This window comes from Melanotaenia boesemani, chromosome 1 (genome assembly GCF_017639745.1).
Source record: "Melanotaenia boesemani isolate fMelBoe1 chromosome 1, fMelBoe1.pri, whole genome shotgun sequence".
Taxonomy (NCBI): Eukaryota; Metazoa; Chordata; class Actinopteri; order Atheriniformes; family Melanotaeniidae; genus Melanotaenia; species Melanotaenia boesemani.
In genome coordinates, this window is record NC_055682.1 from 4,052,715 (window position 1) to 4,067,635 (window position 14,921).

Sequence of the window (14,921 nt, forward strand, 5' to 3'; positions counted from 1 at the left end):
AGCATTTACTAAAAGCTCAGATCTTTAGCTTGACCTGACAAATGCTCTGTCCCTCGCCTCTGGACAGTTTCATTTGCTCTTGAATTTGGAAAGGCTGTAGATGAACATGGAAATTTATTCAAATTAGTACTATGCTTTTAGCATAACTAATCCAAGAGATTTGTGAAGAAAAATCCATCTGGACCCGAAGACAAATGTACACAACTAATACCGCAGTTCATAGCATTGTTTTCCTGAATGTAGAGACAATGATCAATATGCTATAATTTGTGCAGGATCACAGACGGTCCTGCAGGTTTTAGACGTTTCGCTACTGCAACAAACCTGATCCACATCACAGCTTGCTATCAAGTTCTACACAAGCCTCTTAATGTCCCATAACTAATTTGACCCAGGTGTACTGCAGCAAGTAACCATGTAAAACCTGCAGGACTGGCTCAACAGGTCCACAGCCGGTGATGCCTGCACTATTACAGCTGAAAAATCTTAACAAGATTTTTTAAAGGCATGAAATAATTGTGTGAGATAAGTTCCCATACTTAATTAACTGGATCGGTCTTGTTCAATATTTTTGCCTTTTACGGGCTTTGGGACCATTTTTGTGTTTATTTTTTCCTTTTAAATACCTCTTCATAACTTTTGCTACAGGCTAGCAGCTATCTGAGTGTCTTCTTCTGCTTATTGGAGTTTGTTGAACAGCTAACACATTACTACCACCAAGTGGTGGGAAGCTGCATTGCAACTGAGGTTCTCATCGATAACAGTTACATCTTGTGTCTTCAGTTGATAATTTGCGTGGTCCTCATGGCTCACAATTAGATAACTGAAAGTTTTTCTAGGCTGTCTAAGTGGGGCTCAAGGCCCAGGCGTGGGCTGCAACTCCATGGTTAAGAATCACTTGTTTAGTGGATATCATGAGATTTTTATCATCATGGATTTCTCCGTTTTAAATATGATGCAGACTTCAATGTTTTCATAAATGACTGGTTTGTGGAGATGTTTCATCCTCTCAGATTTCCTGTAGATGAAATACAGTATTTCTTCAGAAATGACACTAAAGCATCATGTTGGTATTTTATTCAGCCATTATCACTGTTCACATTTCTGAGAAGCAACACAAATTCCTTAAACAAGATGCTTTAAAGGTCAGAAGGAGCTTTAAAAGACATTAATTCCATGTCACAGCTTAGCTTTTCATTCCTCTATTCTGTCATCTCTGTAAAATGCAGATTGGATCAATATCAATATGACTGGTTTCATATTTTTGTTTCAGGTCTTGTGAAGCTGGGCATCCACTGTGTCACATGTCAGAAAGTTGCCATAAAGATTGTCAACAGAGAAAAACTCAGCGAGTCTGTTCTCATGAAGGTAAGATCATCATTTTTGTCTGTGTTAAGTAAACATTACATAGGACTTGGATTTTGAGTAAAAGTCCCACAAGAAAGAACAAAACTGGCTAAATGTCCGAACCTGTTTATGCATCTGGACCCTTTATGTAGCTTTCGCCAGATCATATTATCACCAAATAATTATCAAAGGTTTTAATAATAATGGATTACATTTATATAGTGCTTTTTTCAGGGAACTCAAAGTGCTTACCATTATTCATTCCCTCCTTACTCATACCTGGTGATAGTAAGCTACATGTGTAGCCACAGCTGCCCTGGGGCAGCCTGATGGAAACATGGCTGCCAATCCACGCGGTGAAGTGAAGTGTCTTGCCCAAGGACACAACGACAGATAACTGGGGGGGAGTGGGAATCAATCTGCCAACCTTCCACTTATTGGACAACCTGCTGCCGCCCCATGCGTTTTGCGTGTTAACATTGTCGCAAAACGCATGGGGCTCCCAAAACACTGGTTCCATGTGAATGAAACAATCTTAATCTTAATCAAATACACCTCTGCTCGTTTTGTGGACAGACACTTGTCTGAGTGGACAAGGTCTTAATTTAAATCACACTGGCTCTGAACAGTCAAAGCCTCAGAGACCCCCCTGGGCTCTTTGGGCAGCTGCCCCAGGTTGGGAACTACTGCTCTATAAAAGTAGCAAATTAATCTTTTAACATAAGTAAAATTATCCAAACAAATTTATTTGTATAGAACTTTAAACACAACCATTTACAAAACATGTATATCTATAAATACAGTAAAACACAGGAGAAAACATCAACAGTCAAATATAAATTTAAATATACTTAAAGTAGTAAAAGTACTTGCTGAATGTGTTGGCTAATGCAGTGGTCTACAATCATCATTAAGTGTGCTGACTGTGTATATTTTAACACATCAATAGTCTGGGCTGTTTTGCCATCGGTTAGGTCTGCTGCTCCAGGTGATGGAGGGTTTAACATTACCTGCTCGCTTTGATTGGTTCCCTGGACCCATTCCCCTCTCGTTATTGATCACATAAATCCCTCCAGGACCACACAGGATTTATTTTATGATAATGACTATCAGACTAAACATTATCCAACTTATTATATGGTTACTTACCAAAATAATAAAGAAACTTCGTATAATGATTTTATTATCTTGTAATGTCTTCGGCCAAGAAAAATAGTCTCTCTGGCAAACAGAACTTTAAAGTTGCCTAACAACATGTAAGATAGAAGGTACCATGAGATTCTGTTATATGTGAACAGTCTACTTGGGGGAATGATAATAAGGGTGTGAATCAGAAGTTTATAGAAGCGATTGCCCATTCCATTCAATGGGATTTTCTGCAGCGTTGAGGAAGCATATAATAATTAAAACTAGCACTAAAACCTGCAGCGTGAATATGTGAAGCCGGGTAATAGATCACACAATACTTCAAATTTAGTGGGTTCTTTATTCTCAAAAAGAACCGTTTCCTCCGAGTTAGAATAATGTAAAATAAAGTTCAAAAATATGAAAATAAAATATTCTCTTTTTTATTGCTTTGCTTGTAACGCTCAAAATGGCGTAATGACAACGTTGTACGCACTTGAACTACAACGATTTCGAAAACTCATGACACGATATAAAACACAGTCCAAAACACGGTATAAACACTGTATAAAACACGGCAGTGGCACCTCAAGATTCTCGAACATTTGTTCATGTGGCCAAACACATCCCAACCAGTCTCGGTCCAATATGGCTACAGTTCACGTCTTCCCAGTGCAAAAGTACGCGAGAATACATAAATGAGGTTTTAGCAATAATCAAACTTTGGACCTCTGTACATGGGAATAGCACCACCTTTTGGACAAAAGCAAGTACTGCAACCAACAGGTGAAATAAAAGCAAAACAGGATTTACAATGAATATTGTTATAGGTACCCACTTTTTCCACCTGGTTACATTCTCCCCTGCTTAACCGTCAACGCCCTCGGTGACAAAGTAACTGTTTTTAACTTCTTTTAAAGCTTCTCTAAAAAATACTGTACCTAAGCTCGCAATAATCTGTGAAACCATGGAAGAGCTTAGTTCTGGTTCCAACACTGACCTGGGTTCATTATGTGGATTTGGGTGCTTCCCTGCATTTACACGTTTACTCCTGCGGGGAGCAGGTATAGGAGCTTTTCTAACACAAGGAGTAGGTGTCTGCACCTCACAGGGTTGGTCAGTAGTACATGTCTCAGTCTCAACATGCTCAGTCTCTGCCTGTTCAATCACAGGGGGTTCACATCCTGAAATCAACTGAGAATCTTCTGGAAGCTGAACACAGTCATCAACATAGCAGTTTTCAACATCTGGACGAGGGTTTAAATGAAAAGATACCTCTTCAATGATTACTGCTTCCTCACCTTCATCACATGAGTCAGTGTCTGGTTCAGTAGTCTCAGTTGGTTTTGTTACAGTCCTTTCAGTGTTTCTAGGGGTCAAGTCAGGAGGATTAACACATGGTCTGATGTCCACCCTATTCACCCTCTTAATAGGTCCCCCATCTGCAGGTTGTACTGTGTAAGTCGTACCTACAATGTCAACAACTTGGTAAACAACTGGACTCCATGCATCCTGAATTTTGTTACGACCAGCCGGTCTGTGTCTCAGATATACATACTCTCCTACTTCAACTGAAGGACAGTAAACTTTGTGACTATGCTGAGCAATGCGTTCGGCTGCTTTTTGCTCTGCATACTGTTTGGCTCTTGTATGTGCTTCTTTCAGTCTTTGCTGGTGCACAGCAAGCCAATCAAGATTTTTGTTGTTGCGATTCTCGTTCGCAAGCAGTGCATCAACAGGAAGATGCGGATCTACCCCATAGAGCAAGAAGTAAGGGGAATACCCTGTAGTCGCGTGTGGAGTGACATTATACGCATACACAAGCTCGGGTAAATGCTCAGGCCAACGTTTCTTTTTGTCAGCTGGAAGCGTTCGCAACAGTTCATGAAGCGTGCGGTTAAAACGCTCACACTGCGCGTTACCTGTGGGATGATGTGGCGTTGTGCGCGTCTTTTTCACACCGTACATTTTACATAGTTCCGCAATTACTTCTGATTCAAAGTTACGGCCCTGGTCTGAATGCAGACGTTCAGGTACACCGTACTTCATAAACCATTCCTTCAAGAGGACTTTGGCTGTGGTCTCAGCTTTTTGGTCACGCGTAGGAAACGCCTGGGTAAACTTTGTAAACATGTCAGTGACAACTAAAACGTTCTCTCGGCCGTCTGAAGCAGGTTCGAGAAGAGTAAAGTCTACTGCCACCACTTCTAAGGGTCGTGTTGCCAAAAAGGATTTCATTGGAGGGTGAATCTTTGGATTGGGCATTTTTGTGAGAACACAGCGCTGGCAATTTTTGACCCAGTGCTCAGTGTCCTTGTGCATCCCTACCCAAAATGCCCTTTGCCTCAACAAGTGCAATGTCCTCTCTATTCCCTGATGTCCCATAGAGTCATGTACACTCTGCATTACAGACTTGTGTAAACAACTGGGAACAAGTAACTGAAAGCACTCTCCAAAATGATCATCATTCACTACTCTGTACAACAATCCATCATGCATCTTAATGCGTTTCCACTGTTTCAATAACGACTTGACAGCAACAGGAAGGTTTTTCCTTTCCTGTGAACTTGGCTGGCTGTCTCGATCCCAAAACTGTTTAAAAACACTAATCACAGGATCTTGACATTGGAATGTCTGCAGCTCTTCCCTGGAATAGCCTGGAAGAGTTGGAGTTGCCTCCTTAGAATGTGACTCACACTGACCACCATCTACAGCCCTAATCTGGTTTAACTGACAACATTTGACTCCTGCTGTAACCAGCTCAGGCTCAAGAGCAGTGCCTCTACAAATCAAGTTACAAATTGCAATGCAATCCTCAAACTCCTCATCATCGTTTGGCTCCGGCTCCCCTGCTAACGGGTGCCGTGACAGTGCATCAGCTGCTGGGTTGCACCGACCTGGCCGGTACCGCACATCAAAATCAAAAGCAGCTAATTGCGCTACCCATCTCTGTTCAATAGCTCCAAGTTTTGCACTTTTCAGATGACATAAGGGGTTATTGTCGGTAATAACCGTGAACTTAGAGCCCAGCAAGTAACCCCGAAACTTCTCCACTATCGCCCATTTAAGTGCAAGCAGCTCAAGTTTCATACTGCTATAGTTTTTGTCATTCCTCTCTGCATTTCTAAGCCGTCTACTTGCATATGCAATGACTCGTTTCCTGTCACCTTGCTGCTGACACAAGATAGCTCCTAAACCCTGACCACTAGCATCAGTCTCCAACATGAATGGACAAGTAAAATCTGCGTATCCTAAAACAGGTGCAGTCACAAGCTTATCTTTCAGTGAGTCAAATGCATTTTGACTGTTGGTGTCCCACAAATCACTAAGTTTTTGACTAGCTTTGGCTGTACTAACAGCACCATGACATTGATTTACAAGGTCATGCAGCGGGGCTGCAATCTTTGAAAAGCCTTCTACGTATCTTCTGTAGTAGCTAGATAGACCTAGAAATGACTGAAGCTCTTTAACGGTGGCGGGCACAGGCCACTCCTTGACCGCTGCTATCTTGGAGGGATCAGTTGCAATACCCTCTGCAGAAATCTGGTGCCCAAGGAATTTAACTTCCTTCTGTAAAAAGTGACATTTTCCCCACTTCACTTTTAATCCTGTGTGTTTTAATTCAATTCAAACTTTATTTGTATAGCCCTTTTCATACATTATCATGCAATACAAAGTGCTTTACAATGTAAAAACATATATTAAAAATGTAAGAGTAGAATAACACAAATGCTATCTACTTTACATTTTGAATCACACACATTCACACACGCACACACACACACACACACACACACACACACACACCCAAGCGCGCAAACACACAACACAAACAGATGATGCAACTCTTCTTTCATAGAATTAAAACTATTCCTTCTAGTTCCTGTCTCTTTAACTGAAACGGTTTAAGAACAAAGTTTGAGAGAGAGATCTAAAAGACAAGATAAAAGACGATTGGCTTGACACCACTGTGAGGAAGCAATACCTTGGGGACCCATCCACACCATGAGCGCCCCACCAGCAACCACAGAGGCCATCGCCACAGGAGCCGACAGGATCGGGGCAGGCGGGGGCCCCCACCACAGCCACAGGACTGCAATGCAGGGCCCGTCAGCCATCCCGTCCAGGTCGACCCCCGCAGCGACAACCCTGCAGGCCGGAGAGACAGCCCACGATGTGGAGGATCCCCATGAGGGAACACCGGAGCTAGAGGATAAAAGATAAAAAAGATAAAAGCTGAAAATAAAACACAGTATAAGATACTTAAAAGAGCATAAATAAATCAACGTAATAAGAACAATAAAAGAAAATTAATATATATTAAAAAGTCAATTTAAGACCAAGATACAAATGATAAGTGATAAAAATAGACAAAATGGATAAATAGATTAATTAAAATAACTGAATAAATAAACTAATAATATTGTTAGTCAAATAACTAAATGATTAAGAAGTTCAAGTAAAAGCTAAACTAAAAAGATGTGTCTTGAGCCTCTTTTTAAAAGCATCTACAGTCTCTGCAGACCTGAGGCCCTCTGGCAGGCCGTTCCACAGGCAAGGGCCACGATATTGGAATGTGGCCTCGCCATGTGTTTTGGTCCTCGCCTTAGGAATGACCAAAAGGCCGGTACCAGAGGACCTCAGGGTCCGCGAGGGTTTATAGTCTAAAAGCAGGTCAGATAAATAAGAAGGCCCAAGACCATTAAGACATTTATAAACAAGTAAGAGAACCTTAAAATCAATCCTGAAACGCACGGGGAGCCAATGCAGCGATTTTAAAACTGGTGTAATGTGTTCCCGCCCCCTGGTCCTCGTCAGAACTCGTGCCGCTGAGTTCTGGAGTAACTGCAAGCTAGAAGTACTCTTTTTGGGAAGACCAGAGAGCAGGGCATTACAGTAATCTAATTTACTAAAAATAAAAGCATGCATCAGCACCTCCGTGCTGGCAAGAGAGAGAAACGGGCGGACTCTGGCGATGTTTTTAAGATGATAAAAGCCTGTCTTTGTGACATTTCTAATGTGTGGAGTAAAGTTCAGCTCAGAGTCAAAAAGAACACCCAGATTTCTCACACACTGAGAAAGTTTAAAGTCTTGTAGTTTGCATGAGATGCTCCCTCTCTTGTCTTCAGGACCGATAATTAAAACCTCAGTCTTGTCCTGGTTGAGCTGTAAGAAGTTCTCTGCCATCCATGACTTGATATCTAAAATACAGTTTAAAAGGGTGTTAACTGGTTCTAGGTCATCAGGAGACACAGCGATGTAAAGCTGCGTATCATCAGCATAGCTGTGAAAAGCAACGCCATGTCTCCTGATCACGTCCCCAAGTGGCAACATGTACAGGTTAAAAAGTATTGGGCCTAAAATTGATCCTTGGGGAACCCCACACTGCATTTCATGGATTCCTGAGGAGCATGTATCCATACTTACGAAAAATTTACGATCCGTGAGATAGGAGTAAAACCATTTAAGAACAGTGCCTGAGAGGCCCACCATACTTCTGAGTCTGTGTATTAAAATGTGGTGATCCACTGTGTCGAAGGCGGCACTAAGATCCAGCAGCACCAGAACAGAAAGTTTCTGTGCATCTAAGTTACACCTAAGGTCATTAACAATCTTTAAGAGGGCCGTCTCAGTACTGTGGTTCATCCTAAAACCAGATTGATATCTTTCTGAAATACTTTGTTCATTTAAAAACTCATTTAATTGGCTAAAAACAACTTTTTCAATCATTTTACTTAAAAACGGTAAGTTGGATACAGGTCTGTAGTTATCAAGAATATTAGGGTCTAAATTACTCTTCTTCAGAAGGGGCCTGACCACCGCTGTTTTATAGGCAGATGGGAAGACACCCGTCTGAAGAGAGTAATTTACTATGTTTAAAAGCTCAGGCTCAAAGAAACCATAAAACCTTTTTAAAAGAGATGTGGGAATTGGGTCTAAAAGGCAGGTAGTTGGCTTTAGCTGGGAGAAAACCCGACCAAGCATCTTTGCATCAACCAGGACAAAACTCTCCAGTGTTTCCTCCGGTAAAAATGCTTCAGATATGTTAAAATCAACATATTGTTGAGATAAAAGATTCAATCTGATAGCACTGATTTTACCTCTGAAGTGGTCTGAAAAGTCCTCACATGCAGCCTCTGATGCTGGCATGGAGGACTTATTAAAATCTGTGTTTATTAAATTATCTATTGTTCTAAAAAGGAATCTGGGGTTATTTTTATTTTGTGCAATAAGGTCTGAAAAATGGAGGGTTCTTGCTTGTTTTACTGCATTATTATAGATGTACTGTTGTTCATGAAAAATCTCAAAGTGGATGTTTAATTTAGTTTTTCTCCATTTTCGTTCGGCTCTCCTGCATTTCCTTTTTATTTCTTTGATGCTCTCATTTATCCATGGTGATTTGGGTTTACCTTTTATAGATTTTGTTTTTAGTGGAGCAGCAGCATCAATAGCGGATTTAAGTTTGCAGTTAAAATGATCAACAATAAAATCACTGGATGCAGGTAAAAACTGAGCAGAGGTATGATGTAAAATGTTAATAAAATTTGCAGCCACTTCAGAAGTAATATATCGCTTCCTCACAGTTCTCACTGGGGCCTCCCGCTGCCTAAAACTGGTGATGTTAAAAAACACACAGTAGTGGTCAGACACAGCCAGGTCAACAACAGAGGACACACCCGTGGACAGGCCATACGTAATGACCAAGTCCAGGGTGCGTCCTCTGTTATGAGTCGGCTGTGTGACGAGTTGTTTGAAATCCATGCTGTCTAAAAGGTTTAAAAACTCTCTTCCATAAGGATCAGAGCTGTTAAAAATATGTAGATTAAAATCACCAGTTATTAAAATTTTGTCATGACTTGAGTGTATAAATGTTAAAAAGTCAGAGAATTCTTGAATAAAACAGGATGGAGGCTTTGGTGGTCGATAAACTGTAACACATAAAATGGACGGGTTGCTAAAAACAAATGCATGATGCTCAAAAGAAGAGTAACTATATAAAAGGATTGTCTTTGTTAAAATTGAGTTGTGAGCGATCGATGCTGTGCCCCCGCCTCTTTTGCCTCCCCTGGTAGAAAATAAAAAGTTAAAATTTGGGGGAGATACCTCAGTGAGAATAGCCGGGGCGTCGGTGCCAAGCCACGTTTCAGTTAAAAAGAGACAGTCTATCTTGTTGTCTAAAATCAAGTCATTGATGATAAAAGTCTTATTTAAAAGAGATCTGACATTTAAAAGTGCCATGTTAAATACTGTAGGTAGGTTTTTTTGTGTAGTGTTTGGATTATTTGTAGAAACCGGATGGATGGGGCGGAGATGTCTGATTGTGGACCTGGTGTGTGGATGGGGGTGCTGGTGATTTCTGCTAGTGATGAGTGCTGGAATGGATTTTACTGGAGGTGAGGGTTTGCGTGGGGATGTGGGGTTGGTATATTGTCAATCTGTGAATGGTTTATGGGAATGTACAGTCAGATTTATGTTTGTGGATAGGAGTCTGGAACCTGTGTGGTTTGGATGAATGCCGTCACGTTTGAAAAGATATGGTCTATTGTAAAAAGTTGTGAAATTGTCTACAAATGGAATATTGTGTGTGGTGCAGTAACCTTTAAGCCAGATGTGGAGTTGTTGTACACGGCTAAATTTGACGTCTCCAAACCGGGGTGATGGAAGTGGACCAGAGATGATGCAGTGTTTCTTTAAGTGTATGATGGTTTGGATGAGTGAGATGAAGTCCATTTTTAGAGTCTCTGACTGCTGTAGTTTGAGATCGTTGATGCCTGCATGGATGATGATGGTGGAAACTGATGGATTCTGTTGTGAAAGTTCGTGGGCGGAGTGTGAGATGTCATTGACGAGAGCACCTGGGTAGCAGAATGTGTTACACCTGTTTACACGGACATGTCTGATGATGGAGGTTCCTACAATGAGTGCGTCTGGGTGATGTCCCTGGGAGGGATGTAGTAGCTGGGGTGTTGGAGGTGCTGGAGACTGGTGGAGTGGACGGCGGGTGAAAGTTTTCTGCGGAGCTGGTGTGAAGATAGGCATGGAGCGGCGAATCTTGCGACCGGCGGGGCGCTCGTGTACAGCGGGAGGGGAGGCCCGCGGCGCCCGGCGCGGGGACCGAATGGGCCGGGTTCCGTCGCCCAAGGGAGGAAATTCCTCGAGGCTGAAGAGGTCAAACCTGTTCTGAAGATGTATGTGGTCGGGCGGAGGTGCGCCGGAGCGACGCCCCCCTCTCCCCCGTCGAGGACCGACGACAGACCAGGGTTCCTCCTGGGACGGTGTGGAGCTCATTGGGATCCTGGGCCTGGCTCCAAGTTGTGCCCAGGACCCGTGCGCGGTGGCTGCTGGTGGACGGACCTCAGCTGTCGGATGGTGGTCGACGTCCCCAGGCTCACCACGGGATGCGGCTCCGACGACGCTCGGTGTTTGGAAGGGAGCCGCGACGTCAGTCTCCTGGGAGTCCGGCTGCGCTGCTCCGAGGATAATGGTGTCCAACAGGACCTCGGCTTCCCGGATCTGGTGTAGATTGGAAATCCTCCTCTCCAGCTCGGATATTTTCCCAGCCATGTGCACACAGTCCACGCAGCCAGACGAGGGTGGAGAGGTTAGTGATGCCATTATTGTCTTGGTTGATGTTAGCTGTTATGAGCTGTTATGAGCTAGCTAACAGTAGTTGGGGCTGGCTGACAGCAGGTTAAACGTTTAAAGACTATGTCTAGCCTTTCTAAGTGGGACTCAAATGTTGGTGAGTACACCAAAATGTCATCAAGATAGACTAACATGATGTCAAAGATCAAATCGCTCATGGCTGCCTGCATCAATCTTTGAAACGTCGCAGGGCCATTACACACTCCCATGGGCATGCGAACATACTCAAACAGCCCAAAAGGCGTGGTAAAAGCAGTCTTATGCCTATCCTTGTCATCCATAGCCACTTGGTGATACCCACTCGCCAGATCAATTGTGGAGAAGTACCTTGCACCTTTCAAAGCATCAAAACTCTCGTCGATGCAAGGCAATGGGAACGCATCTTTCTTTGTTTTGAGATTTAGTTTTCGATAGTCTACGCATAAGCGTATGCTGCCATCACTCTTGCGGACTACCACAATTGGTGAGGCGTAAGCACTTTCACTTTCCTGTATAATCCCTTTTTTCAAAAGTCTGGAGATGTGATCTTGTACTTCTTTGTACTGGTTAGGAGGTATACGACGGTATGGTTGTGTGACGGGTAAGTCATCAACCAACTTGATCTCATGCTTCACCTTATCTGTGTAACCCAGATTTTCATCATCATCTGTGAACACATCAATGTAACGTGAAAGCAATGCACAGAGAGCAACTCGCTCCTCCTCAGTGCCTCCCATGTCAAGTTTGTCCAAAATGGTTTGCACCTTACTGTTAGTCTGCTCTGTGTCTGACTCGACTGAAACCTGTTCAACATCTGCAGAGATGCGCTGAAACTTTACTTGGCATGTCTGCTCACTCTCAATACAATCAACATTTGAAATAATGCCTAGTCTTGTTCTGGGGCACAACCACACATCCTCTGAGGAGAAATTAACAACCTGAAGAGGAAGAATGTGGCTGATGTTTGTGACAAATGTTGGGATAACTGCTAGACCGGGTGGTAGTGGGGTGGTTACTGGTTCAATGATCAACTGAGAGGCTGTATCTGAGGTTTTGCTGTGACCTTTTACAAGTACAGTGGACACTGAGGATGCAGGAATACGTACTTTGTCTCTGCCTGCGACCCTAGCTGTCACCTTCCTCTCAACGCAACAGACCTGTATCTGTTGAAAAGCTGTCCTCCACCCGGTGTCTAAGGACCCTCCCAAAACGTTGTCAAACTCTGCTGTCACCAGCTGTCTGCATCTGCAAATGACATTCATACCAATTATGCACTCTTCTGAAACAACAGGATTAGTTGAGGGTTTCAAGACCAGGAAACCACAGTTTGGGATTTTCAAACCCATAGTCTCAACTTCCAGTTCCACATATCCCTGGTAAGGAATGTCAAGTCCATTAGCAGCAGCTATTTTTAGCCAACTAGTTGTAGCTAGCATGTTCTCATCATTACCAAAGTGTTTTCTGAAAAACTTGTCTGTTAGAGTACTGACTTGACTGCCAGTGTCAAGTAAACAATTAGCTGGTATGCCACTAAGTTTTAGATTAACTACTGGACATTTGCCTATTGCACGCTCAATGATTTGCTCACGTGTGATCTCAGGTTTAGGTGAGTCTATGACGTTACCCTGCATTGCCCGACTCACTGCAAACAGGGTCTCTCGTTTTCCGATGGACTGGAAGCCGGGGTCTGCTCAGAGTTTCTGTGTTTTCTCTGGGGACATTGTTTGGCAACATGACCAACGGTTTGGCACTTAAAGCATATAGGCTTACCGTCGGGGGTAAATCTAGGAACAGTTTTGGTCCTATTTGGTGTCGGGCTACTAGTGTTCTTGCTCTGGGTAGTCAGTTCTTTCACAGCTTTAGTGAGTTCAGTTATCACCTTTCCTTGCTCAGCAAGCACTTTTAGAACATCATTAAATGAAACTGACGTCTCACTAGGTTTAGTTGCATTAGTGACTTTACCCTGCTCTTTAAGAGTTTTCATTACATCCTCAAGGCACGTTGGGCTTTCTGTAGCTGTAGCAGCACAGCACTGTGCTTCGGCTGTAACATGACTGCAAGTTTTAACTTTACTCCTAACCACCTTTGTGCTTGGGGCTTGGTCCTCTGAAGACCACAAGTAAGCTTCCTCGCGCACCTCTATTAATGTAGATGCCGGTTTTGCTCGCACATACTTTCGGAGTTCTCGTCTTAGTGAGGGGTCTTTGACGCCCTCAACAAACTGATCTCTTAACACCTTTTTCTCATTAGCTACAGAGTTCGGATGTTGTTTCAGTACACAACTAAAGGCCTGTGACAAAGCATGTGAAAAGTCACGTATGTCCTCCCCTTCTTTCTGTTTACAGTTGTAAAAGTGTTGTAAAAGTTGGGAGGCACTACGTTTATCCCCAAAAGCTTCTCTAAGGTAGACAAACAGGTCTTTAACCACATCACCATCATCTTTGCGTAAACGCACTTCATCTAGCGCTGAGCCCCTCAAGAGTGACATCACAAAATCAAATTGCTCAGGTGCAGATTGGTTTCTTGCAGAAATTACCCTTTCTACTTCTTCAACAAACTCATCTACACCTCTCCCATCTTTGTCAATGTCTCCACTAAATGGTGAAATGTGTCTTTCTCTGGGTACATACACATATGACCTGGTAGGCTCAGTATTTAATGATGATATGACTGCCATGACTTCTTCTTGTTTTCTAGCTAACTTACTTATTTGTTGTAACACATCAGCTTGTTCATTGTCATCATTTTGTTCATTTTCATGTTCATCAGGCGATTCATCATCATCATTGATCACTAGCTGTTCATCCATTTCCACATTTTCATCTTGATCAGACATGTTTTTATTATTGCCCAGTCAGTCCACTTAGTCGATCAAAACCTATATAGCAAAGGATAAACTGGTTGAAGATCCCGAGTCTGCGCGTCGCTCCTTGGCCGCTCCCAGACCGCTCCTGGACGATGCTCTCTCTAGCCTGGAGTCCTTCCCAGTCTGACGATCGCCTCGGCTGAAGTCCCTCACAGCCACGCCAGTACAGCCACTCGAGCACCGGTCCCTTCTCGTCTGGTCTCCGGACAGCTTCCGCCAAACAGACACGCCGCCTAGTTCCGCACTGGTTTAGGCCACTTCTTCGCCACTGCCGTAAAAAACTAACGCTACGCCGTGATACGTGCACTTTCGCGGAGAAAAAGGAGAAACCCCACTCCTGGTACCAAGATTTGAAGCCGGGTAATAGATCACACAATACTTCAAATTTAGTGGGTTCTTTATTCTCAAAAAGAACCGTTTCCTCCGAGTTAGAATAATGTAAAATAAAGTTCAAAAATATGAAAATAAAATATTCTCTTTTTTATTGCTTTGCTTGTAACGCTCAAAATGGCGTAATGACAACGTTGTACGCACTTGAACTACAACAATTTCGAAAACTCATGACACGATATAAAACACAGTCCAAAACACGGTATAAACACTGTATAAAACACGGCAGTGGCACCTCAAGATTCTCGAACATTTGTTCATGTGGCCAAACACATCCCAACCAGTCTCGGTCCAATATGGCTACAGTTCACGTCTTCCCAGTGCAAAAGTACGCGAGAATACATAAATGAGGTTTTAGCAATAATCAAACTTTGGACCTCTGTACATGGGAATAGCACCACCTTTTGGACAAAAGCAAGTACTGCAACCAACAGGTGAAATAAAAGCAAAACAGGATTTACAATGAATATTGTTATAGGTACCCACTTTTTCCACCTGGTTACATATGTGTTATGCAGCACATTGTAAAAATGTTGAGTAGAAAGTAGAGAAATTTTCTGTAAAATTA

The 14,921-nt window shown here is 42.8% G+C and overlaps 2 protein-coding genes across 12 annotated transcripts in view; one reads left to right on the plus strand and one right to left on the minus strand.

Moving 5' to 3' along the window:
• LOC121636666 (serine/threonine-protein kinase BRSK2-like) overlaps positions 1–14,921 on the plus strand; it is a 191,725-nt gene that overhangs the window by 90,732 nt on the left and 86,072 nt on the right. For all 10 annotated transcript variants that reach the window (XM_041980390.1, XM_041980433.1, XM_041980442.1 and 7 more), the window contains exon 2: positions 1,274–1,368. In XM_041980390.1, coding sequence (XP_041836324.1) covers positions 1,274–1,368 — 95 coding nt within the window. The remainder of the gene's footprint in view (positions 1–1,273; positions 1,369–14,921) is intronic.
• On the minus strand, positions 6,784–11,110 carry LOC121636717. Of its 2 annotated transcripts, none has more exons than XM_041980483.1 (2): positions 10,166–11,110; positions 6,784–6,817 (listed from the first exon to the last, which is right to left on the minus strand). In XM_041980483.1, the coding sequence occupies exons 1-2, from the start codon at positions 11,086–11,088 to the stop codon at positions 6,793–6,795; spliced, it is 948 nt and encodes a 315-aa protein (XP_041836417.1). In that variant the 5' UTR covers positions 11,089–11,110; the 3' UTR covers positions 6,784–6,792. The 2 variants fall into 2 exon arrangements, with proteins under 2 accessions (XP_041836417.1, XP_041836410.1); XM_041980476.1 differs by lacking the exon at positions 6,784–6,817 and adding an exon at positions 9,777–9,824 and having other exon boundaries at positions 9,883–11,110.